We start from the raw sequence: 27,888 nt of genomic DNA, 5'->3' as shown, positions 1-27,888 counted from the left end.
GTCTTTTCTGTCTCGTCAAATGAACAACAGAGGAAATTTTGTTTTAGAAATTTAAAGCCCATAAGAAGCCATTGGAGATCACATGACCTTGCTGGATGCATTTTGCAAGGGAGCACCTAATATACATTCAGTGATGCAGCTTGCCAATCAGGGGCACCCTTCCTTCACACTCTCTCGTAGAATTAAACCCAATTTGGTCACCCATCTTGCCCCCTTACCAATGGAACTGAAATCCATTCCCTATCCAAAGTGCCTGGATTTGCCTTTCTTGAGTGCACATTGTGTCTTCATAGGCCTGCCTGTTGTCCTGACATCGACCAACACAGAAGACTGGTGCAACAGGGACTGCAGGAGTTGCCAGCCTATGAAATCATCCGGCAGCTTGAGGAGGCTCAGGGGTTTGAGGGTGGGGAGGGGGGATAGAGGGAGGGCGAGGGACAGAGAGAAAGAAAGAGAGATACAGAGACAGAGACAGAGATACAGACTGGCAAACAAAGACACAGAGAGAGAGAGAGAAAGACAGACAGACAGTGAGACTGAGACAGAGAGGGAGTTGATTCCCTATCATTTCCAGTTCATTACTTTTGATTTTCCATTTTGCCTTATAATTTTTATTAAAACTATTACATTGCCATAAGAAACAGACTTACCAAACATAGGGGATATTTCTGCATCATTAGTGGCAGATACGAGCCGAATCACATACCGCTCTTCTCCCTCCAGAAGAGTATCTGGATAAATGCGTAAATTAAGTGTTTTTTGGGTCTCAGTCTAATACAAGAAAAGTGCAACAGATTAGTAATCTTTGGAGCAAAACAACAGTTCTATTCACACAGAGTTAAAATTTTCTATGTTCTAGTTTGAATTTGGTGAAATATGTAATGGTGTACATTAAATGTGTTACTGGGGTTGCACTCTGGAAACCGAGCACTGCTACCTAGGGTCGGCAAAAAGTGTTTAAAATTTTTCAAAGTACACAAGTTTCCATGATTCACCTGACTTTCACACCTAGATTAATAGAAATCATGGACTAGGTTTCTGCATTGAACAAAAATGACTATTTATTATAAGTAATTAGACTCCGGCTGCAGGTAAAGAGTTATAAATCATCAGCATGTGAAACTACCAATGATGGTTATTGTAGTACAGCGATAGTGTCTCTACCTCAAGGCCAGAGGATCTGGGTTTAAGTCCCACCTGTTCCAGAGGTACATCAGAATGTTCCTGAACAGGCTATTAAAAATGTCTGTAATACTAATTAAAACTCTAATCCTCTTATAAACTTTCCCTTACACACAGATAAATACGGTAAAATAAATGATGGAACTGAGGGGAAGAACTAGAAAGACAGCTCAGTTGTACCAGTCCCAGGTACTGTTGTTGAGATGATCTTTATGATTTTTGTCATAGCCAGCCTGTTTCTTCACTTGCCTCTCTCGGTTTTTTACCATTGGTGGTGAAAGCCACAGGATAACGGGTACACTTATACGTCTCTGGCTTATCAGTGACAAGTCACAGCTTACAGCAGCTATTGCAGGGAAAATAAACTAGTTTTCTCCATGTTCATGGAAAGTTTTGACTGCAGAGAAAATAGAAACTACTCCCAAGCTGGGGGAGAAATGAACGCCTCTCTCTCAGTCTGTAAGGTACTCCCAGCTCTAAGCAGTTCAATTATCTGAGAACTGATCACAGTCACTGTAGGCAAAAAGGTCTTACTCACGAATGATTGGTCACTAGTCCATAGAGACCAACAAACTTCTTATTGTCAGTGAAAGTAGCATTCATATAACCCTTGGCTTTAGCTTGTCTGCAACTCAAACTTCAATTTCTGTTTGTTCAATCAGTTGTTGAGGCTTGCCATGGGTGACGGATTACTTGTATTTTTTAAACTTATAGCCAGCCTTTCAAATATTAGTTATGAAACAGTTCTCTCTCATTTCAGCACTCAAAAGCACAAAATTAAAAGACATTGTTCTTATAACTACAGAGTTCAGCTGTACCTCCCTAGTAAAACTCCAAGCAAAGACTACACAAGTGCTTTCCAAATTGAGGCTCTATTTTAAGGTCCTGGATTTCATCTGGCTCGATTTGGATCAGATGAGTGCTGTTGTGCAGAGACAAGGAACCAGAGGTGGATGATGGAAAGGCTTCAGTTATTGAGAAGGGAAAGGGGAGTGAACAGGTGTTTGAGCACTGGGGGAGTTGAAGATAGGCCAGTGTTTCTTCAAAACCAAATAACCATCTAACTTTCCACAGGTTGATCCTTTTCACCAACTGCGGCTGGGCCTCAGAAAGCAGTCTATCAGGCCATGCCCACAAATAGGAGAAAACTCAAGGATTTAAAAAGACATCACAGCAATCAGAAAACAGTCCAAGTTCTATGGTAACCACTGTTGCTTTGAAGGTCATGATCCCAAATTCTTGTCTTGAGACTTCTCACAATTTGGGAAGCCCTCGACAGCACACTTCATTCAGAGTGAAAGAAGATTAATCAGATCAAATATCATCTAACTCCGCCCCTACTTCGATCTCTGTCCCCGCCCCTAACCCCGCCCCCAGCCCCAGCTCCAGTCCCACGCCAGGTCCTAGCTCCCAACCATGCCGGATTTTCACCATCCCTCCAGATCTCCCCCTCTCTGAGGATAAAAGATCAGTCCTCAGCAGGGGCCTCACCTTCATTCCCCTACACCCTCGGATTAATGAGTTCAACACGCGGCGAGATATTGAACAATTCTTCCGCCGCCTTCGCCTCCGTGCCTACTTTCACAACCAAGACTCCCGCCCACCCTCTGACGACCCCTTCTCCCGCCTCCAACACACCCCATCCACCTGGACACCCCGTGCTGGCCTCCTACCCGCCATCGACCTCTTTATAGCCAACTGCCGCCGTGACATTAACCGACTCAACCTGTCCACCCCTCTCACCCACTCCAACCTCTCACCCTCAGAACGTGCAGCCCTCCACTCCCTCCGCTCCAATCCCAACCTCACCATCAAACCCGCAGACAAGGGAGGCGCGGTGGTAGTTTGGCGCACTGACCTGTACACCGCTGAAGCCAAATGCCAGCTCGCGGACGCCTCCTCTTATCGCCCCCTTGACCACGACCCCACCTCCCACCACCAAACCATCAACTCCCAGACCATCCATGACCTCATCACCTCAGGGGATCTCCCATCCACCGCCTCCAACCTCATAGTCCCACAACCTCGCACCGCCCGTTTCTACCTCCTGCCCAAAATCCACAAACCTGCCTGCCCCGGCCGACCCATTGTCTCAGCCTGCTCCTGCCCCACCGAACTCATCTCCCAATACCTCGACACGGTCCTGTCCCCTTTAGTCCAAGAACTCCCCACCTACGTTCGGGACACCACCCACGCCCTCCACCTCCTTCAGGATTTTCGCTTCCCCGGTCCCCAACGCCTTATTTTCACTATGGACATCCAGTCCCTGTATACCTCCATCCCCCATCACGAAGGACTCAAAGCCCTCCGCTTCTTCCTTTCCCGCCGCACCAACCAGTACCCTTCCACTGACACCCTCCTGACTGAACTGGTCCTCACCCTGAATAACTTCTCTTTTCAATCCTCCCACTTCCTCCAAACTAAAGGAGTTGCCATGGGCACCCACATGGGCCCCAGCTATGCCTGCCTCTTCGTAGGATATGTGGAACAGTCCATCTTCCGCAACTACACTGGCACCACCCCCCACCTTTTCCTCCGCTACATCGATGACTGTATCGGCGCTGCCTCGTGCTCCCACGAGGAGGTTGAACAGTTCATCAACTTTACTAACACCTTCCATCCCGACCTGAAATTCACCTGGACTGTCTCAGACTCCTCCCTCCCCTTCCTAGACCTTTCCATCTCTATCTCGGGCGACCGACTCAACACAGACATCTATTATAAACCGACTGACTCCCACAGCTACCTGGACTACTCCCACCCTGCCCCCTGCAAAAACGCCATCCCATATTCCCAATTCCTTCGTCTCCGCCGCATCTGCTCCCAGGAGGACCAGTTCCAACACCGCACAGCCCAGATGGCCTCCTTCTTCAAGGACCGCAGATTCCCCCCAGACGTGATCGACGATGCCCTCCACCGCATCTCCTCCACTTCCCGCTCCTCCGCCCTTGAGCCCCGCTCCTCCAACCGCCACCAAGACAGAACCCCACTGGTTCTCACCTACCACCCCACCAACCTCCGCATACAACGTATCATCCGCCGTCATTTCCGCCAACTCCAAACGGACCCCACCACCAAGGATATATTTCCCTCCCCTCCCCTATCAGCGTTCCGCAAGGACCACTCCCTTCGTGACTCCCTCGTCAGATCCACACCCCCCACCAACCCAACCTCCACCCCCGGCACCTTCCCCTGCAACCGCAGGAAATGTAAAACTTGCGCCCACACCTCCACACTCACTTCCCTCCAAGGCCCCAAGGGATCCTTCCATATCCGCCACAAGTTCACCTGTACCTCCACACACATCATCTATTGCATCCGCTGCACCCGATGTGGCCTCCTCTATATTGGTGAGACAGGCCGCTTACTTGCGGAACGCTTCAGAGAACACCTCTGGGCCGCCCGGACCAACCAACCCAAGCACCCCGTGGCTCAACACTTTAACTCTCCCTCCCACTCCACCGAGGACATGCAGGTCCTTGGACTCCTCCACCGGCAGAACATAACAACACGACGGCTGGAGGAGGAGCGCCTCATCTTCCGCCTGGGAACCCTCCAACCACAGGTATGAATTCAGATTTCTCCAGTTTCCTCATTTCCCCTCCCCCCACCTTGTCTCAGTCGGTTCCCTCAACTCAGCACCGCCCTCCTAACCTGCAATCTTCTTCCTGACCTCTCCGCCCCCCACCCCACTCCGGCCTATCACCCTCACCTTGACCTCCTTCCACCTATCCCACCTCCATCGCCCCTCCCCAAGTCCCTCCTCCCTACCTTTTATCTTAGCCTGCTTGGCTACTCTCTCTCATTCCTGATGAAGGGCTTATGCTCGAAACGTCGAATTCTCTATTCCTGAGATGCTGCCTGGCCTGCTGTGCTTTGACCAGCAACACATTTTCAGCTGTGATCTCCAGCATCTGCAGACCTCATTTTTTACTATAAATGGCAGCCTTGCAAAGGCTTGCCAACAGCTGATGTACTTCACTATTGTAGATAACTAATGGCTTATGCCCACAGACATCTAAAGAGTATTGTCCAAAACATACTGTCAGTAGATAGACATGTACTACAACCATGTTCTCTTGCTTCTTTTCCAAGGAGCCAAGTATCCAGCAATCTATGACTGCAGTACATTTTCATATAGCTTCTCTTCTTCATTTTCCAAACTTTGGCAGAAAAGCTACAGAAACAATTTGGTAATGGATCAGAGATATAGAAGAGATTATTAAATGGAAGATCCTGAAGGTGGGACTTGCACAATAGATGTCCCAGCTACAGAAGGGAAATAAACAAGAAACTCTGTAGACAGACCGAGGAGGTCAATAATAAAAACAAGAGGTATTAATTACTGACTCATTACTGGGACAGGGAGGATAGGAACAAAAAATAGGGCATGAATGTCATAACATTTCTACTCAACTTGTTAATCAAACAATATATTTGGATCTCTACAGGGGCAAAGGTATCGGTTAGATTTAGTTAAGCAAAAGGCAATAGATCAGATAGATGAGCTAAATATGAGTGAGGGATATTATTAAGCCTGAACACAGTAAAAGATTCAAATAGAAAATGTAAGATTAAGGCAGCTTGTAAAAGGACAGGAGGGGAGTGGACTGAGGTGGGGTCAACCGACAGTTTTTTGCTCATTCCCTCAATCCATCAATATCTATCTGTAACTTCCTTATGTTTACTTCACAATATAGGTTTTTACTTACTTTGGTGCCACCTGTGATTTTAGCTATCAAGCCTTCGCTCTCATCCTCCAAGTCATCAATGTAAACTGTAAAATGGTGAGGCCCCAGCTCAGACCCCTGCACTTTACTTATCACATCCTGCTCATCGGACAAAGACCCAATGATTCATCTATTCTGTTTTCTGCCAGCCATCATGTTAATAAGTTACACATACACCATAAGTTTTTAGATTCCGCAATAATCTTTGATGTGACACTTTAACCAGAGCTTTCTGGAAATGTAAGTATTGTACATCCAGATGCCCTTGGGTTTCCTCCGGATGCTCCGGTTTCCTCCCACAGTCCAAAGATGTGCGGGTCAGGTGAATTGGCCATGCTAAATTGTCCGTAGTGTTAGGTAAGGGGTAAATGTAGGTATATGGGTGGGTTGCGCTTCGGCGGGTCGGTGTGGACTTGTTGGGCCGAAGGGCCTGTTTCCACACTGTAAGTAATCTAAGTAAAAAATGAGGTCTGCAGATGCTGGAGATCACAGCTGAAAATGTGTTGCTGGTTAAAGCACAGCAGGTTAGGCAGCATCCAAGGAATAGGAAATTCGACGTTTCGGGCATAAGCCCTTCATCAGGAATTCCTGATGAAGGGCTTATGCCCAAAACGTCGAATTTCCTATTCCTTGGATGCTGCCTAACCTGCTGTGCAGTAATCTAAGTAATACAGCTTGAAACAACTATAATAAATTGGTTACAATGGTTTTCCTTTCTCCAGACCATGCTGCCTCATTCCATTTATGTTGAATTTTTCTAAATATGCTGTTGTAATTGTTTTAATGATTGATTCTAACTTGATCCAGACAGAGGGGAGTAAGTGCCCCAACACATAAACAGAATACAGACTGAAAGGCACAGTTTTAAAAGGTTTTGCAAAAGAAGCAAATGTATGGTGAGAAGTAGTGAGGGAATGGAATGTATTGCCTGAAAATATGGTAGAGGCAAGTTCAGTTGAGGAATTCAAAAGGGTATTGGATGATTATTTAAATAGAAAAAATGTACAGGATTAAAGGGAGAAGATTGCACTAAGTTAAACAACTCAGAGACCCAGTGCAGACACAATGGGCTAAACGGCCTCCTTATAATATCATAAGATTTTATGATTCTGTGAACTTAACTAGCCCGTAAGTTCCTCTTTCTTCCTCCCTTTCTTCTTGAACAGAGGAGTTCAGTTTTGGACTTTTCAGTGGCATAAAACCATTTCAGAGTCAAGAAAAGTTTGCAAAATTAACACCAAGACATCAACCTTTCGAGAGCTTAGGATGAAATTCATCTGGGGCTGAAAACCTGTTAGTCCACAGTTCCATTGGTTTTTATACCAATTCCCTGTTGATTCCAATTTTGTTACTCAGTTCTCTCCTTCCACCTCTAAGTGTACAGTTGCTCCTGCAACATTTTTTGTGTTTTCTATAGTGAAGTCAGAAGCAAAACATTTGTTCATTTTATCTGGCATTACCTTTTAAACTACTATTAACTCCCTATTGTCTTGCTCTCCAGAAGACCAACACACACTTTCCATTTTAAGTACATGTCTTGGCTTCAAATCTGTTTAACAGCTGCTAAATTGGTTACGGCTCAGTCAATTCCATTTTTCCAGCTTCTTTTGAGTCTAACAAGTAGACCCATAAAGAATTAATAGAAGTCACTGAAAGAAGAGAATTGTAGATTCTTCTTTTTAAACATATTTTACCATGGAGCCAAGCGGATAAGGAGTTGTTGTCCTGCATTCACAATCCCAGTGTAGTCTGATGATCCATAGTCATTCCTCATTCTTTCATTCACCTTCCCATAATTTTTTTTGGTTATTAAAGTATAAAAGGAATTGTAATTCTCTTTCTTAGCCTGGTTGAATTAAATATAATTAATGTTAAATTTAAATTTGAGTATATAAAGTGCAGCACAAATTGGCTAAGTGAAGTCTATTATAAGGTAATGTTCAGTTTCCATACAGTTCGGTCAAGTCCTGATAGTAGATTCTGTTAGTTGGTATCTATTGTTGTGCATGTCCTTTATACAGTACCTGATTGAATGATAATGTTCCAGCAAGGGGACCGAGGTCATCGACTGCAGAGTCATCCACCTGCCAAACAATCTGGACTGGACCATGACCACCATCACGACAAACTGTGAAGGACACCAGTCCAGCAGGATCATCAGCAGTCTGTGGCTCCCCAACATGAACCTAACAGAACACAGGAATGCTTCATTGTACACAGCTAATGTTTCCGTCACTGAAACACCCTTATATCAAACTGCACAATTTGTAAATATTTATATTCATCTATGATTCAGAAATTCCATACAAGTAGCCCATGAATGGTGCAGAAGTAACAAAGGGGGAAGATAAGAGGTTTTCAGCAGATTGGGTGAATAACATGACCAATAATTGCAAAACAGCAATGTTCAACCCCATAGTGTAAGATGGGAGTAATCATACAAGGCTGTTGCCAGACAACATCTGGAGTGCCTTATCCATCTTTGGTCGTCAGGGATAAGAAGAATTCAAGGCAATCCCTGGAAATATTGCAGAGAATATGAATGAACTGAAGACTCATCCTACAGGACTAAATTATAAAACAAGACCAGGACTAGGACAGATTTGAGAATTTCAATCTTAAAAGGAAGCAACAGAAAGAACGAAATCTAGAACTAGTAAATCAGGAATTGTAACGACTGTGGGACCTTTGGAGAAAATGACTGAGAAGGTGAAATCATATGGTTATCTGCTGCAGACTGAGAGGAAACATAGTGAGGCAAGTGATGCGATGCTACTGCCAAGAAGAAACAGAGAAAGTCCCAAGAGCAGATGCAAGGATAAAATGGTGAGAAATTTAAGTGCAAGATTGGAGGAGGAATGGGTCACTGATAGAATGGAGTAGAGAAGGAAAATTAATCTGCATCATGGTTATTTCAAATAAAATGGGATAGATCAAAGGAGAAGAATAAGACTTATATTTTCTTCCACAACACAGAGAGGCCAAAATGTGGAATTAAATTTTGGGGACAATGTTGGAGTCAAAATCGCTGGAATGACTTGAGAAGTAATTTTTTTACTTTCATGAGACTCCAATATCAAATAGGAATGAGCTAGACGATCTGCACAAATACAAGCAATTATTGTATCTATTTTCTGATGTTGATCATAAGAAACATAAATAACAGGAAAGGTCAATGCAGTCAGAGAAAGAAGGTTTATACTGATACTCATAAAAAATAAATATTGCAGCAGTTAAGTTTCATACTTTCTAGATGTATATAAAGGACAAAGTTTAGAAATGAAATGCTGACACTGCAAATATACGGTTGACATCAAACAGTTGCATGCAAGATATGGTTATGTGAAATCTAAAGCCTTATTTCCTTTGATGATATGCTTCAATGCCTGAACGATATTCCCAGGCTGTACCTCTATGTTTTTCTTTCTCATACTTTCTGTACTATTAAACTACCAGCAACTGTTAGGAATGTCCTCTTTCTCAACTTGGGCTTTTGAACTCCTAGAACTTCATTAATCACTACTGTTTGTGCACCAGAGTTTTCTTCTCAAAAAAGTGTGCGTACTTTCACATTTAGAAGCAAGATACCTGATTTGCTGCCAACAGCAACATAGGAAAGTGATATGGTAGAGATTAACATTCAATGAAACAAACTTGAAATTTTAGATTATTTAAATTACTAATGACCCTTGTCTTTACAGAAGACCGTAAGAAAAAGCAACAGGAGTTACCTGTTTAGCCCTCTGTGCCTGTTCCACCATTCAGTAGGATCATGGCTGACCCAACCTTCCTGGCTTTCTCCCATAACCTTTGATTCCCTACTGATCAAAATCTATTTCAATCTTAAATATGCACAATGACTATACTCAACAGCTTTCTGTGACACTGAGTTCCAAAAACTTTCGACACAGAGTTGGAATTCTTCCTCACCTCAGTCTTAAACTGGCACCCTTTTATTCTGAGACTATGCATTCTGGTCTTACACTCTCCCATGAGGGGAAAACATACTTTCGGCAGTTACTCTGCCAGTCCCCTTAAAAATCCTACATGTTCCAGTGAGATCACCACTCATTCTTGTAAACTTCAGTGGATAATGTTTAACCTTTGTTCATAAGACAGTGCCCTTGTAACAGGGATCATCCTAATGAACATTCTCTGAACTACCTCCATCAAAATAATATCTTTCCTTAAATAAAGCAAACAAAACTGCTCATGGAACTCCAGATGTGATCTCATCAACATCTTATCCAGTTACAATAAGACTTCCCTGTTATACTCCAAACCAGTTGAAATAAGGGTCAACATTCCATTTGCCTTCCTGATTACCTGCTACACTTGTGTTAATTTTCTGTGTTTGATGCACAAATTATGCCAAGACTGTTTGTCATTCAACTTTCTGTAGCTTTTCTCCATTGATATAACACTGGAAAGGAAGAGATTTTATTTTATGAAAGATTCAATTCTATTCTATGGTGGTGAAAGGCAGTTTCAAACAAAGTAGTTCCTACAATTATCACCATGAGGGAGGCTATCTATTCAGTAGTGACATCATAGATTCTAAAAAGAGACAGTGCAAGATAGTAGATGATGATACATCCCTCCCAGATCGTCCCAATGCCTTCTATGCTCGCTTTGAGCAGAATTTCAGCAGAGAGGTAACACCTATTCCGACAAGTCCCGACGAACCTATCCCAACAGTCACAGCATCAGAGGTCAGATCAGTTTTCGTTCATGTGAATCCAAGGAAAGCGATGGGACCAGACAGAGTACCAGGCCGTGCACTCAGAGCATGAGCAGATCAACTGGCAGAGGTCTTCTCAGACATCTTCAATCCCTCCCTGCAGCAGGCCACTGTCCTTGCCTGCTTCAAGAGGGCCAACATTATCCCTGCGCCTAAGAATTCTCATGCAGCATGTCTCAATGATTACCACCCAGTGGTCCTAACTTCGGTGGTCATGAAGTGGCTTTGAAAGGCTGATCATGGCATTAATCAATGCCAGCCTTCCCACTGCTCTTAACCCACTTCAATTTGCCTATCGGACCAACAGATCCATGCCAGATGCCATATCACTTGCCCTTCACTCCTCCCGAGAACATTTTGACACCAAGAACAGCTATGTAAGAATCCTACTCATTGACTACAGTTCAGCCTTCAACACTATTATCCACTCAAGACTGATTATTAAACTTAGTGATTTCAGACGAAGCCCACTCTCTGCAATTATATCCTCAGTTTCCTGACCCACAGGCCACAATCAGTCATCCTCACTAACACTCAACACTGGAGACCCCAAGGCGTGCATACTCAGCCCCCTACTGTACTCATTGCATACTCAGGACTGCACTGCCAAATACCAGACTAATGGCATTTACATGTTCACTGATGACACCACCATAGTCAGTCGAAACTCAGATGGCAACAAAATAGGCTACAGGCGGGAGGTGGAAGACCTGGAAAAATGGTGCACTGAGAACAACCTAGCTCTCAATGCCGGCAAAACGAAGGAACTCATTACTGACTTTCGGCGGGATTTTACCCAAACCCCCCCTGCACATGAACAGCACAGAGGTAGAACAAGTGGAGAGTGTCAAGCTCCTAGGAGTGGTCATCCACAACAAGCTTTCTTGGACTCTTCATGTGGACACACTGGTTACAAAGGTCCAATAACGTCTCTTCTTTCTCAGGCAGCTGAGAAAATTTGGCATGACTGTGAATACCCTTGCCAACTTTTATAGGTGCACCATTGAGAGCATTCTGTCTGGATGTATTACTACCTGGTGTGGCAACTGTACCTTTCAAGATCGATGACAGTTACAGGGAGTGGTGAACTTTGCCCGGACAATCACAAAGGCCAACCTCCCATCTATAGAATCCATCTACCAGGCCCGCTGTCAAGGAAAGGCCACCAGCATTCTCAAAGATCCACCCCACCCTGGCAATGCTTCTCTACAACCTCTACCATCAGGGAGAAGGTGCAGAAGCCTGAACACATGCACCAGCCGGTTTCACAACAGTTTCTACCCTACTGTTGTTAGAATACAGAATGGACTCACAAACTCTTAATATTCGCCTGTACCCGTGTTTTTGTTTTTGCGCTGTTTACCTATTATTTACTTATTTATGCTATTTAACTTTGTGATCTGCCTGTACTGCTTACAAGGCAAAGCTTTTCACTGTGCCACGGTACATATTACAATAAATTCAATTCAATTCAGTAAAACTGGGGCATTCTAATTATATTGGTGGAACTTAATGCCCCCTCCCCACACTAGAAGATGGGTTTGCAGGAAGGCTGTAGTCAGAAATGCAGAGTGGCAATAACTTTCTCCAATGAAGTTCAAGACAGGAAGGTTAGAGGACAGATTTCCTGACCCTTGGCCAATTGAGGCTTCAAAGCGGCCAGTTAAGGGCCTCATCCTGTTACCTTTGGGTTCTCATGTCACCAGGTAAAAACAATGACTGCACGTGCTGGAAACCAGATTCTGGATTAGACTGGTACTGGAAAAGCACAGCAGTTCAGGCAGCATCCAAGGAGCAGGAAAATCGACGTTTCGGGCAAAGCTCTTCATCAGGAATACAGAGAGTGCCTGAAGGGTGGAGCCCTCTCTATTCTTCAAGCACTCTGCCTATATTCGTGATGAAGAGCTTTGCCCGAAATGTCGATTTTCCTGCTCCTCGGATGCTGCCTGAACTGCTGTGCTTTTCTAATGTCACCAGGCCTAGCACAAGAAATAGCCAAGGATTTGCCTTGGATCTGGCGATGGGAAGGCTCTCTCCTTGTCCAAGAGAAGCACCCATACAGTGGGAATAAAGACAGCTTGAGTGAGATCCCCACCTGCAAACAACAAATCAAACCCTGCACCAGCATCCACCAAGTCAATGTGTCCTCAATGAACCTGCTACTCGTATTGTTCCTGTAGCTCACGCAAACATACAATTTCAGAGAAGAAGTAGACCATTCAGCACCTCAGGACTTCTGTGCCATTCAGTAAGATCAGGGCTGATCTCTGTTCCATTGTTTATCCACGACCTCCATCATAATGCAGTCCTGCCATTAGCCACAGTTACCAGTGATAGTTACCAGCAGCTCCCAGAATGTGATTTTTGGTGAGTTTCCCCTCAGAGGAACAGGAAGATAAGTAAGTCTTAACCCCATTGGGCCTCCAGAAGATAGCCACAGTAGTATCACCCCAACTCAAATGGCCAGATATTAAAATAACCACCAAAGAATCTAGTCATTCTTATTGACAATTTTTTAAAAATTACTGCAGATCACGATAACATTCTCAAAAGCTATTTTGTTAATGAGATAACTACTTCAGGAAATCTTTCCAAACTTGCTAAAACTTTATTTGTGTGTAATTATTTCAATTTTATTAAAATCATGCACAATATTTGACAATGTTTGTTTAAAATCCAAAGCACATGTAAAAATATTATTCTTTATTTACAGCATCCACGGTTTTTTCAGTTTTTGTAACATATTATTAGCCTATTTTAAACCCAGTTGGATTGAGACTAGATTCCCTACAGCATGGAAACAGGAGCAACCAGTCCACACTGACCCTCCGAAGAGTAACCCACCCAGTCCCATTTTCCCTCTGAATGATGCACCTAACACTATTAGGCAATTTAGCATGGCCAATTCACCTGACCTGTATGTTTTTGGACCGTGGGAGGAAACCCACACAAACACAGGGAGAATATGCAAACTCCACACAGACAGTCGCCTAAGGTTGGAAGCGAACCTGGGACCCTGGTACTATGAGGCAGCAGTGCTAATCGCTGAGCTACCACGTCACCCCATTGACTTGAAAGAAAAGAATTTTAGGACATTGTGTGTAAAAAGGTCTGACTTCAGTTTATTTTGCTCTACCATTCGAAATTAATTTCACTCCCCTCCTTCCATCCCAACTCAATGTAATTGTGATATTGAGATATTTGACATGCAAGCAAATAAACTTTTTTCTTAACTTTGGAGATGACCATCCTTTCTCAGATTCTTTAAAAACATGTAACTACTGAATGTGAGACATAAGAAAGATTGAGAAAAAGGGAAAAGGTTACTCACAGATTGTTCCCCAAACTGAAACACACCAACAGGTGAATCATTGTTTGGAATGTTGATGGTAGCTATAATATCGTCTCCCATTTTGGCACCTCCTGTCACTTGGGTCAGGCTAACAGTGAACGTCTCCAGAAATTCTGTCAAGTTATCATCCACTATAATGATCTCTAGGACAGTAGAAGACTACAAAAAATGGGATAATGAAATTATACAACATTCTCAGAGTTTACATTTTGTGAATTTGAAGTTAGTAAAGCTTATGAGCAGAAAATCATTTTTGTCAGAATACATGTAAGAATAACATCATAAACTGTTTTGTTAGTTCTGTTGCAGAAGATTTAAAGAAACTTGTCAAGGAATGAGAGCCTTGAGATTACATTAGACAGGAGAAGCAAGGAACTAGGAGAGACAGCACTAACAAAGAAAATACTATTTCATTAGTTAGAATAAAGCTAAGGAGGAATGCAATAAGGTTTAAATTCAATTTATAATCTATGTATAGGAACACAGAGAGCATATGGGGGCTCCAGTGGTTCAAGAAGGCAGCTCACTACCACCTTCTCAAGGGCAGCTTAGGATGGGTAATAAATGCTCGCCTGCCAGCAACATTGACATCCCACATTGAATAAAGCAAAACGCAGGTATAGATAGTAGAGACAAGTATGATTTTATGCTGATGAAGGAGACCTGGCTCAAAAACACACAGGGCTGAGGACTGGACATATAGTTCGACAAGGCTCCCCATGGGAAACTGGTTAGCAAGACGGAGGGTTGTTTTTCACACTGGAGGCCTGTGCCCAGTGGAGCGCCACAAGGATCAGTGCTGGGTCAACAACTTTTCATCATTTGTATAAATAATTTGAATGTGAGCATAAGAGGTATAGTTGATAAGTTTGCAGATCTCACCAAAATTGGAGGTGCAGTAGACAACAAAGAAGGTTACCTCAGATTATAACGGGATCTTGATCCGGTGGGCCAATGGGCTGAGAAGTGGCAGATAGAGTTTAATTTAGATAAATGTGAGGAGTTGCATTTTGGGAAAGGAAATCTTAGCAGGACTTATACACGTAATGGTAAGGTCCTAGGGAGTGTTGCTGAACAAAGACCTTGGAGTGCATGTTCATAGCTCCTTGAAAGTGGAGTCACAGGAGATAGGAAAGTGAAGAAGGCATTTGGTATGCTTTCCTTTATTGGTGAGAGTATTGAGTACAGGAGTTGGGAGGTCATGTTGCAGTTTTACAGGCCATTGTTTCGGCCACTTTTGGAATACTGCATGCAATTCTGGTCTCCTTCCTGTTGGAAGGATGTTGTGAAACATGAAAGCATTCAGAAACTGATTTAGAGAAGCCAGTATTGGACTGGGGTGTACAAAGCTAAAAATCATACAACACCAGGTTATCTTCCAACAGGTTTAATTGGAAGCACGAGCTTTCGGTGCGCTACTCCTTCATCAGGTGGTTGTGGTCCTTCATCAGGTGGTACTCCACAAGGGTTCAGAAAACATTTACAAGGATGTTGCCAGGGTTGGAGGAATTGAGCTTTAGGGAGAGGTTGACTAGGCTGGGACTGTTTTCCCTGGAGCGTTAGAGGCTGACGGGTGACCTTATGGAGGTTTATAAAATCATGAGGGGCGTGGATAGGATAAATAGACAAAGTCTCTTCCCTGGAGTGGGGAAGTCCAAAACTAGAGGGCATAGGCTTAGGATAAGAGGGGAAAGACATACAAGGGAACTAAGAGGAAACCTTTTCATGCAGAGGGTGGTATGTGTATGGAACGAGCTGTCAGAAGAAGTGGTGGAGGCACACAATGTAGTACAATTGCAACATTTAAAAGGCATCTGGATGGGTTTGAAGGGATATGTGCCGGGTGCTGGCAGATGGGACTAGATTGGGTTGCGATATCTGGTCGGCATGGACGGGTTGGTCTGAAGGGTCTGTTTCCGTGCTGTACATCTCTGTGACTCTATGACTCTATCTACGAACGATAGGAAAGAAAAAAGGAAGACTGCAGTATTGATTCAGGAAAGTATTACAATGCTTGAAGGAGAGGAGGTCTTTGAAAGATGAAGGACAGAATCTACTTGGTTATAGTTAAGAAATAAAAGAAGAACAATTATACTGCTGCATAAATACTATGGGATACTACCTATTGGGAAGAGAAATAAATATAAAGTCTGAAGAGATTTAGGACAGAGGGCTGAAGGTTATTGTTTTCTGGCAGTGTTGACAAGCTGTAGAGTGCAGCCTGAAAAATAGCGCCTGAAGCAGGAATACAACAGCAAAAATATTCAATATCAGTAGTCAGAAAATAGCTCGTCATGGATCAACCACCTTTTATACGCCACAACTGTTTTACATCAGGTTGGGTGTACCAACCCATTATTATCTATTTTCAGATTCCAGCAAAACTGAATCCTACTCTCATCACAATGTTTCAGCAAAATAGGTTAAACAGACGGATGAAGAAAGAAGAGATAAAGACATATTCCAGCAGGACATGAGGTTAGGATGATTGTTTGTGTGAAAGATAAACATGAAATTGGACAGGTTAGACTAAACAACCCGTTTCTGTGATGTGATTTCTCTGTAAACCGTGTAAATCAAAATAACTTACCCTTCCATCAGGGAAGGTAAGGCTTCCGTAAGATGGTGTGAAATCTGAGAAATTGGCACTTCCAGGCCGTGCTTCCCAAGCTACATTTATCTCTCCAAATGTACCGGAGCTTCTGATCACTACTAACTGGAGAAGATTTCTTGGAGGGGCCACCTCATAAGCAACAACTGCACCAGTTTCATCCTGCAGATTTGACAGAAATCAACATTATCTAATTAAATTTCACCATCACATGCTAAAAACTACATAGAATTGGAAAGCTTTTTGCATTAACCCACCATCTTATGTGGGAATGTATAGTATATGCTGTAAAATTTCAAATTTTATTTGGTGTCAAGCCAAACTATTGAGGTATATCTTAGTGTCACAGACTTATGAACAATACCTCAGAAATGTCAACGTCTTGTCGAAATAGATTTTACAACGTCACAAACTTCTACATGACTACCTGAAAAATCTTTAAACTGTTTGGGTTGTCAAATGTTTCTAGGGACCCAGGAACAGCAACCATACTTTTTCTGGCCTCTTCAAATTATTGAAAAAGAGCACCCATCTTCAACAACTGAAGTGGTCTCCAATAAGTTTATACATGTCTGCATGGATAGTCTGAGTGTTATTTGGCTGTGGTTTTAAATTGCATCAGGGTCCTTATATGTGTTCATTTAAGTGGAGTCTGGGATCTAATTTCCCAAGTGTAAATGGAAATGGCATAGAGTCCCTTGTTTTAATTGAGGTCTCAAAGCACACCATTATTGTCATAGTGCTGTCTGTGAGAGAGCCAAAAACCAGCACTAAATTAAGCTGCCTTCCCAATTTTGAATTTAGCAAAAGGTTACAACACTAGCTCTCATTTTATTTCACTGCTAGTCACAAACGCAACGCTGGATTTACAAAAAAACAACCCTCAAGCTGTTTGAAGCCAGCCCAGAAAGTTGCCAAATGCTCCACTATTCAACATTCTTTTCTCTTTATAGAGTACTGCAATGGTCCTATACTGGAAGATTAGAATCTGCAAGCAGAATCTTCCAGGTCCAGAGGTGATAGGAATGCAATTCAGAAATTCACCAATGCTCCTGAGAAGGCATCTTCCAAACCCACATCCACTTCCATCTAGAAGGACAAGGGCAGCAGATACACAGGAACATCACCGATACCAAGTTCCTCTCCAAGCCACTCACCATCCTAATTGGAAATATATTGCCATTCCTTCAGTGTCACTGGGTCAAAATTTGGAACTCCACAGATGTAAGGAGCAAAATTTTCATGCACAGGGTAGTGTGTGTGTGGAATGAGCTGCCAGAGGTGGTGGTGGAGGCTGGTCCAATCACAACATTCAAAAGGCAACTGGATGGGAATATGAATAGGAAGGGTCTAGGGGGACATCAAATGCTAGCAAATGGGACTAGATTAATTTATGATATCTGCTCAGCATGGACAAGTTAGATTAAAGGGTCTGTTTCCATCCTGTACATCTCTATGACTATGACATGGACTAGTTCAAGATGGCAGTTCATCACCATCTTCTTAAGGGCAACTAGGGAGAGGCAATAAATGCTAGCCAGCAACACCCACATTCCACAGTTTTGTTTTAAATCACCTCATTATCCCCATTCAAAATATATGACTGTTTTTTATGCTAACTCACTTTCACTGACAGAGTTCCACCCTCTGCCTGCAACTTTCTTTAGTCCTTTCATTTATCTACAATGCTACCATTAATGGTTAAAAAATTGCAAATTTGAAAACCATTTCCTCTCTCCTTCCCCATTAATGAGCATAGCGAACAGGAACAGACCCAGAATCAAACATTATAAAGTACAGTGACTTTCTTCCACATGCAGAAATGTCTGTAACTTCTGTTCAATTACCACACTTCTAGCCAGCTTTCCCTTCAGTTGTTAACCTTTCCCTCCATTTCATACTTATCCAGTAATTTCTGTGCGATATCTGTTGAACCTTTCATTTCTACCATGCCCATCACCATTCCAGGTACCTCCTTGAAGAATTGTGCTGAGCATACGTCAACTTGATTTTATATGAGCTTTCAAATTATGACAAGTAGGCCACTCAGTCGCTCAAGCCTGCTCTTAGTCAATCTGATTACTCCACATTTCTGCCCACTTTTCACCACCTTGCTTAGCAAGAATCTATCTAACTCTTTTTGGAAAGTCAGATGGTTGGGTGGGGATAGGGGCAGAGGATATGGGTCATCACAGCATTGTAAGTCAAGGACAGCCTCTGATAACAGACCAAGGGTCTGAATATTGTCAAGTGTCTGGTCAGGGTGTTTCGAATCTGAACATTGTCAAATGTCTGGTCAGGGTGTTTTCGGGCAGGGAGTCCATTGAGTTGGTCACAGTTAGTCCTGTGGCTCCATAGTAACCAGAGTTGGGTGTAGGGCTGATGTGGTCAGGGAGATGTACAGGTATTAGACAGGGGTCTCATCACTTCTCATTCTGGGTTGTCTGGCCATGTCGTTCAAAGGGGCAGGTGACATTGGTTGGTCAGGTCTGTCCACAGAAACCAGGGGAGAGGTTGGACAACAACAGGGGTAACCACTTCCATGGGAAGGGGACTCAAGAGCCCATTTGTTTGTATTGGGGGATACAAGTTGGAGTGAAGGGGGATGGTGGTTATTGGGAAAGGGAGCAACTGCAGTTATAAGGGTATATACTGTACAGTAAAGCATAGATGCTAAGGGAGTCATTGAGGAGGGGATTTTGTTCATGGTTAGGAGCACCCTGGCTTCAACTTGGTGGTAGAGACAGTGAATGATCACACCTTTGGCATGGTCACCTCATATGTCATGGGCAGTGAGGGGGAGGTTCAGAAAAGTGGTTGGGGAGGACTCATATCGACTGGTGGGTGAGGTCTAAGGAAGTACAAAATCCTTGGGGTTCATGGAAGACCATGGATGTCCGAGGCCTGAGCAACAAGTGGAGGACAAGGCTGATGTCACAGGTCAAAGGGTGTTCACTACCACCTTCCATTTTGCTACATCCAAAAGTAAATATGAGAAAACAAATGGCTGTGACCTTAATTGGAATGGGTGGGCTAAGTGTCACAACTTGTGAGGAGGAGAGCTGCAAGACCCACCAATATGAGGCTCTTTGAAAGGAAACATCATTATACACAAGCATTATACAGGTCACTGACATGCAGGCTTTCTAATACATTTGCTCCTTATATTCTGCACAGCTCCCTGCCTCAGGCATCGCTGACCACCTCCTTCACGCCAACACTTTTGGACGTAAGAGGCTAACGAAAGAATGGAGCTCTTGTAAGAGGAGGGGCAATGGTGTCTGCAAAGTCCAATGTCCTATATATGCCTCACTCATCATCTTCCCTAAGCTACAAGCAGCTCTCAATACAAACACTGATCCATGGTACATCCTGTTTGGACAGGAGGCTAGACACCATGGCTACACAAAGACTCAAGCAAACAGATATAGGGCCAAAACAATTAAATTCATACAATCAAAAGCCTCCATATGCCACTTGTGCCATTAAAGTGTCCTCAATAGGTCTTCTCCTTTCTCTCCCTCCCACTAGATTTCAGTGTAGGCCCTGAATCCAGAGAGGAGGTGGTGGGAGCCTGCTCCATAGTGCAGTTTACGAGACTGGGAGATTTAGCCAGGTACCCCATGAGAGGTGTACCTGAATGTCCTCAACATGCTGAGGATTTTCTTACCACAGGCAAGTGGTCTTGAACCTGGACATTCCAATCAAGGTAGGGACGCTATTACTGTGCCACAAGACCCCGGGTTGTGCCATTATATTTTGCTTCAGAGGTCAGATTCACTTGCTGCATTTACTTCCTTGAAAGAACTATCAGCAAATTTTAGCTGATGCTTGCAATCCAATATCACCTCCTACTGAAATATCCAGCCAATCAACAATGTGGTTAGCACTAACTGAATACAGAAGGCATTTAAATAGAAGGCTGTAAAATGTTGTCTTCTTTCTTGGGACACAGTCAATGGACATGCACTGTACTCTCTGTCTTTAGTTTCAGAATCTATTACATTTAACCCTCTGTTTATTTCAGATGGAATGCCTGCAGATCAATGTAACTGACAAAAAATAAAAATTGGTCCAAAATATGACCATTCTGAGACAATAATAATAGCATATAATTCGAGAATAAGGTTCAAATACTTTAATTGCAGTATTTCAATAAAAAAGTACACTTTATCTCCATATCAAATAAAGAATCCTACCCTTGTCACATTGAACTGGACGATTCCTCTGGGGTTATCATTCTCTTCAATTGTTATTTCTGCGAATTCCATTCCTGAACCCAGTTTCAAACTGGGTTGTCTTCCAGGTCCAGTATCAGCCACTTTGACACTGCTAATGTTAACTAGAAAGCTTTCATGCAATTCAGGAATGCTATCCTATCAAATAAGAAATATCATTTTTCATAAGATCCAAACAACGTGTTTATTATAAAGGTCAAAACTAGTGCTGTGACAGCATAACAAGATTAACTTGAATCAAACACACTACTTTTCAATCTATCGAGCTATAAAAGTGACATTAGATATTTTTGCACCAACCTTTTCAGAGGTGGTATTAGGTCTGGAGCATGAACCCAGGCTTTCTAGTTCAGAGGCAGGGACACTAGCACTCTGCCACAAAAGCCTAAAAAGTGACACTCAATAGTTTTAATCAAGCTGTTTAGAGATTATATAACCCAGACTTGAACCTGGGTATCCTGGCTCAGAAACAGGGACACTACCATTGCACTGCAACAGCTCTTTAAACATTTATTTGTGTTGATATTGAAGGCAGCAGGGATATGACAGGCCCCTCTGAGAATCAGACTCTGGATCCCTGGTTTACAAGGTCAGTGCTCCAACCCTCAGAGAGAAATGAAACAACTGAATGTTATCTAATCCATGATACCTGTATCAACTCCAGCTTATTCATTTAAACTATCTACTCATTTCCAATTCTCTAACCTACCTGCATATCTGCACATTGTTCCCTTTTATGTATACATCATAAATTCAAATAATCTTTCCAAAGATTCTGTTCATATCTCCTTTTGATTTTTATTAAATGTGTGAAGGCCATATTTTTATTTTTCTGTATTTCTGAGTGCAACACAATTAGGTAAAGGATTGGTTTAAAAGCCAAGGATTATTGAAGGATTGTTGCACTTCTAAAAAAACAATGATGCATATTGTAAGTGCTGTTTTCACTGCTGTTTGTTCAAGCAGTAGGGAATGCCTTTTTAGAGTTGAGCTGGAGCCAAGAGGATTGGATACACATGGAAATTTGGCCAGCAACAAGGAGTTGATTAGTTTGTGAAATGATGACCAGTTATCAATGACTAACAATGGCCAACAAATGTGGTTGGTCTCCCATTCACTGGACGTTCAGGTCAGAGCCCATCAGACCTTCAGAAAGAAAAAAAAACTGGTCTTACACTGTGGCACAGAAAACATCTCAAACTTTCAGACAACCAGTTTAGTTCCCCTTGCCAATAACTATAAGCTGTGACTTTTAACAAAAACATCAGTGACCTTTATGAACCTGCATCAGTCTCCCTGCACCTCCTGCAAGTTAAAGGAATATCCCTGAAGAAGGAAGATCAAGGATCAACATGTCCTTATGAGCCAAAAGGATCACCTCAGTGAATCCTATGGACAGAAACCATTGAACTGCATTCCAAATCTTACAGTCCATCTATGGCACTCATGTTTTTTTCTTTCTGTATGTATGTGTACGGGTGTTCAAGTTTTATCCAGTAAAGGTATGTGTCAACGTTTTATGGTTGTACACCTGGGGTTAGGGTCTACTTGTTGTAATTATTATTATTTTTAGTTAAGTACAGAAACCCAGTCTTTGCAGGGTTGTGAATTAGATGGTGGATTAGACCTGTTTTTATTCAGCACCCCTTTCACTTCGCTGTCTTCTCGCACAAATACCCCCTTGTTGCTGTGACAGGATACAATTTAAATGGCAGTCAGTATCTATCCTGATGTAATTTTAATTGTACTATGACCAAATCTTGCATTGTCCCCAGTCTGCAAACAAGAGCTTATGGAAAGAAATGAGCCAAAAATTCTTCTTTTTCAAAAAAAAAGTACATTTTTTAAACAAGGTTATTTGTGAAGAAGCAGAATGCCCCACATTCAGTTAAGGAATATCTGATCCTGCCACTCTCCATCCCCAAATTAATTTACTCGAAACCATTTTACTGGGGTCTGGCAGCCTGCAAATGCTGACTCCTGCTCACCAACGCTGACCCCACCTTATCAGCCACAGGTAGAAATCAGATTCAGGATACGTTCAAATCTCTTAGGTTCCCTGCTACCAGAAATCAGCTCCCTTTTACAGTCCAAAACTAATTCCCAAGCCGTGTATTCTCTCATTATCAATCCAAAGTTGGCTAATACATTGATGAAAAGAATTATCAGTGAGCATATGAAGTTTTTGCCTTAATTCTCCACAATAGAGTTATCCACTATTACATTACCATGAGTATTATATACAAAGCACAACTAGTAACCACTTCCAAAATAGATATATTTATATCATCCGCTCTCTTTAACTTACAGATAGGATTGTAAATCTAATCAAAGCTTGTGTATCATTCTCCTTTATAATTGTTGTGCCCTGTTGTTCAATGTAGTCCTGGTTTGCAGTTGCTTGATTAACAGGTAGGACCAAAAGATTTGGTTTGGTACTGTACTGGACAGTAACATCTCCCACAAATCCTTGTTCACGAATAATTCTTAAAATGATATTAATTGCGTCGACTGTAAAAACACAAAACAAAAACTTAGAACTTAAATGTGTGGTTATCAAAATGATTTAATCTCAATATTGGGTAAAGTTGTACTGTAGTACTCTCAATGAATATAGAAATCAGCAGAGGACTAAAATAAGCATGTTATTTGCTGTCACACATTTTACAAAGTCTAGAATCTGTTCATCTCAGCCTTGAATATACTCAGCAACCCAATCTCAACAGCCCCATGCAATGGAGATAGAGCATAGATTCACCACCTTCTGAGAGAAAAAAAACTTTTCATCTCTAAAATGTGCCACTCCTTGTTCTGAAACTACACCTATACGTCCTAGACTCTCTCACAAGAGGAAACAATGTTTGCGCATCTACTCTGTTAAGTCATCCAAGAATTTTGTATGTTTCAATAAGGTTACTTCTTCATCTTTCTAAACTCCAATGAGTACCAACCTAAACTACTCAACCTCTCCTCATAAGATAGTGCCTCTATTCATAGTATTAGCCACAACCTTCTCTGGACTGTCTCCAATGACACTATATCTTTCCTTAGATATGAGGCCCAAAACTGTTCAAAGTATTCTAGCTGTGGTCTGACTAGTTCCTTATTTAGCTTTAGCAAAACCTCCCTACATCTATCCTCCATTCCCTTTGTATTAAAGATCAACATTCCATTTACCTTCCCTATTACCTGCTGTACTTGGCACTAATTGTTTTGTAATTCATGGGTGAGAACAACAAATCCATTATTCTGTAGCTTTCTGCAGTCTTTCTCCATTTAAATAATATGCAGCTTTTCTGTTCTTCCTATCAAGTTACATTATCTCACATTCTCCCACATTATATTCCATTTGCCATGTTTTTTGCGCATTCACTTCACCTGCCTACATTCCTTTGCTAGGAGAAAGTGAGGACTGCAGATGCTGGAGATCAGAGCTGAAAAATATGTTGCTGGAAAAGCGCGGCAGGTCAGACAGCATTCAAGGAGCAGGAGAATCGACATTTTGGGCATAAGCCCTTCTTCCTGATGAAGGGCTTATGCCCGAGACATCGATTCTCCTGCTCCTTGGATGCTGCCTGACCTGCTGCATTTTTCCAGCAACACATTTTTCAGCTACATTCTTTTGCAGACTCATCCTCATCTGTCATCCTCACTGTTTGCCTACACACTCATTTTTGTGTTATTCACAAATTTGGTAATAGTAAATTTATTTTCCTCAGGTTACTAGTACATGTTGTAAATAATAAAACAAAGAAACGCAGATGCTGAGATCTGAAATTAATAAGAACAGAAATTGCTGGAGAAATTCAGCAGATCTGGCAGCATCGGTGGGTGAAAGTTTTTGTAAATAATTATTGTACCTAGGGTAATCCCTGTGGTGCTTACTAGTTACAGGTTGCCACCACCCCAATCCCAATTCTCTGTCTTCTTCAATCCTCTATCCATGCTAACATATCACCTTCAAAACCATGGGCTGTTATTTGTGGTAATTTATCAATGCCTTCCAAAAATCCAAAGACATTACATCCCATGTTTCTTCTTTATCTACCTGCCTTGCTACCTGCTCAAAGAATTCTAATAAATTTGTCAAGCATGAATTCCACTTCATACTGACTCAGTTTGATCGTGTTATGTAATTTTAAATGCTTTGCTATTGCATTCTCTGTAATAAATTCTAATATTTTTGCAATAACAGATATGATGTTAACTAGTTCTTTTCTTTATTTCCTTCCCTTTTCAAATGAAAATATTACATTGGCAGCTTTCCAATCGTGTGGGATTTTTCTGGAAAATAAGGACACCTGGGCGGTTACTACCAGCACATTACTAACCCTAGAGCTACTTTCTTTTAATATTTGAGGATGCATCCCATCAGGTCTATAAGACTTACAATCTTTAGCCCCATTAGTTACCCTAACACATTGTCTCAAGTGATAGTGATTGTATTTATTTCCTCTTCTCCTTTTGCCCCGTGATTATTTAGTGATTTTTGAATTCTACAAGCCTCTTCAACAACATAGACTGATGCAAAGTATTTATTCAACTTCTCTGCCATTTCCTGGCAACCCATTATTACTTCCATAGCCACATTCTCAAAGAGGGCGGTGTTCTGTTTGATATTCCTCTTCCTTTTTTACATATTTAAAGAAGCTCTTGCGGTCCTTCTTGACATTACCTGCAAGTTTACTCTCAAATTTTAACTTCTCCCTTTTTTTCGTCATTTTGATTGTCTTTTTTAAAGCTTTTCCAATCCTCTGACTTACTACTGATCTTTGCCAGATTTAATTTTTTTTCTCAATTTGATGCTATTCTCAACATTCCCAGTTTACCATGGTTGATTTATTCCCTTTCTACAATCCTTCTTCCTTGCTGGAATAGCGACAGATGAATCTGCATGATGATAGGGTCAAATAAGTTTTCCCTTTTGGTGGTTACTTACTTCATTTCCACCCAGAGTACATTCAGTGCCCTTATCACTCTCAGTTGCTAAACAGTACTCATTCACCAGAGCTGGTGGGTGACAGGGTGTAATTTGTAATCAGCAAGAAGTTCCTTGACAATGATGCCATGAGACTGCACGGAGTTCTAGGTCACTGTTGAGAATTCGCAGTGAACTCCCTCCTCAATGTATAGCACTGTGCCACCACGTGTGGTAGGCCTGTCCTCATGGTAGAACAGGATGGTGATGGCAAGTCTCTGGGAAATTACCTGTGAGGTTTGATTCTTTGATAATGACAGTGTCAGGCTGCTCCTGGACTAGCTTGGAAAAGTTCACTCACTTTTAGTACAAGCCTCCAGATATTAATAAGAAGGATTTCGCAGAATTAACAGAGATGGCTTTAGGATTTTTATTTCCGGTCCCTACATCAATGCCCAGAAGTCCCTCCATTTCATTTCTTTGTGAAACTGACTGGCTTGCCAGACCATTTCAGAGGGCATTTATGAGTTAACCATATTGCTTTGGGTCTGGAGTCACATTCAAGCCAGACAAGTTAAGGACAGCAGAGTTCCTTCTTTGATGAACTTCAGTTTAATTACAAATGACCAATGTGCCAAATATTCAACGATTACCAAACAATAATTAATCCCAAATACCGAAAACAAAACTTACATTCTGGCTCCTGCACAAAGACATGGCGTGAGCTTACATCCCAGCCAACCACGCCATATGGGGAATCATTAGGAAGGATAGTCAATACAGCGTTTCTTTTATTCAAGTCAATAGTTGCTCCTTTTGCTTGTTCTTGCACATCCATTGTGGTGACATTCATAAGAGTTATAGTTACAATCTCAGCTCCTTCTGGGACTTTGTCAGCCAATACGGTAAGTGTAATTGTAGTGAGAGCTTGACCGTCTGCAAAAGTGAACTGTAATATTGGGCCGTATTAATCAAACATAGAGTATAAATTTGAAGATGAATTATGAAACACTTCAACACCAAACAAACAAATTGAGTATTGCCAGCTCATAGCTGTTATCTGATCTGTGACCTCTCATCCAATACACGAGAGTCAGTCAGGCCAACATTACTACAGAAGGATACATCTGGTGACAGTGCTTCATGTTCATTTCTGTTTGATGAAAATATATGCAATACTGTTCCTGAAGCCAATAGTAGGGAAAGCAAGAAATAAATTGTCAGAATATTATAGAAAGCTAACTGGTTTCACCAATGTTTTTAAGGAAAGGAAATCTTCCCAACATGCAGGGAGATGGCCTCTCATCAAAGTGGAAGTGTTGGAGACAATTCAGAGAGCTCTGAGGCATTGGCCCAGATATTTCAAAGAAGTGGCAATCACAGTCATTAGTGTTGAGTTCAGCATTTCTAGTCAGGAAATCCAATCCCCAGCTCCTTCAGAAATACAGAACATGACCAACATATAAAGAAATCTGAGACGGAATTTAATTCAGCGATTTAGTGCAAAGTAAAATCATGGGGAATGTAAAAGCTTTCCTTTAGTAATAGGTCCTGCTCATAAGACAGCAGTTATCAAACCATTAAGCTTCCTTCCTTGTGATTAACTGGAATTGATCGGAAAATCTCAAAACATGAACAAGTGATAGAAATAAATGAGCCAACTTACATCTGAAATGTTCATGTATATAAAGAAAAGATTGTGAATGATCAAGGGCTGCGTAGTCATAATGTGAATGATCCACATCCAGGTGACAGAGAAATCTAATGAATAAAATGGTGCAGGACATGCAAGCAGAGAATTGGCAAGTTTGAATATTGATTCCACTATAAGACAAAAGTGCAGGTAGCGATGGTGAGTCTGGAGGTGATTCTTATACCAGAAAGGAACCACAAGCAAAGAAAGCAACTCCAAGAGTGCAACAGGAAAGTTTTGCAGCAATAGTACATCTGTAGAACTATCTTAGAACAGAGCTAAAAGAAGTTCTCATAACCATTAAGCTTTCATGTCAACAGATAAATTTGAGGACAAACTAAAATGTTATAGAAAACAAAGACTGTTGGAGAAGGCTTGAAGTTATCAGCTAAGGGACAAACAACATTGTCAGATTTATACTGA

At 42.0% G+C, this 27,888-nt stretch overlaps 1 protein-coding gene across 1 annotated transcript in view; it reads right to left on the bottom strand.

Moving 5' to 3' along the window:
• adgrv1 (adhesion G protein-coupled receptor V1) overlaps positions 1 to 27,888 on the bottom strand; it is a 566,067-nt gene that overhangs the window by 322,628 nt on the left and 215,551 nt on the right. The window contains 7 exon segments of the mRNA XM_060841343.1: positions 647 to 771; positions 7,937 to 8,098; positions 13,985 to 14,164; positions 16,596 to 16,778; positions 20,816 to 20,992; positions 23,163 to 23,365; positions 26,466 to 26,721. Of these exon segments, the coding sequence (XP_060697326.1) occupies positions 647 to 771; positions 7,937 to 8,098; positions 13,985 to 14,164; positions 16,596 to 16,778; positions 20,816 to 20,992; positions 23,163 to 23,365; positions 26,466 to 26,721 (1,286 nt within the window).

Source organism: Hemiscyllium ocellatum, chromosome 2 (genome assembly GCF_020745735.1).
Source record: "Hemiscyllium ocellatum isolate sHemOce1 chromosome 2, sHemOce1.pat.X.cur, whole genome shotgun sequence".
In the NCBI taxonomy this organism is placed as follows: Eukaryota; Metazoa; Chordata; class Chondrichthyes; order Orectolobiformes; family Hemiscylliidae; genus Hemiscyllium; species Hemiscyllium ocellatum.
This window is presented reverse-complemented; position numbering and strand designations above follow the sequence as displayed.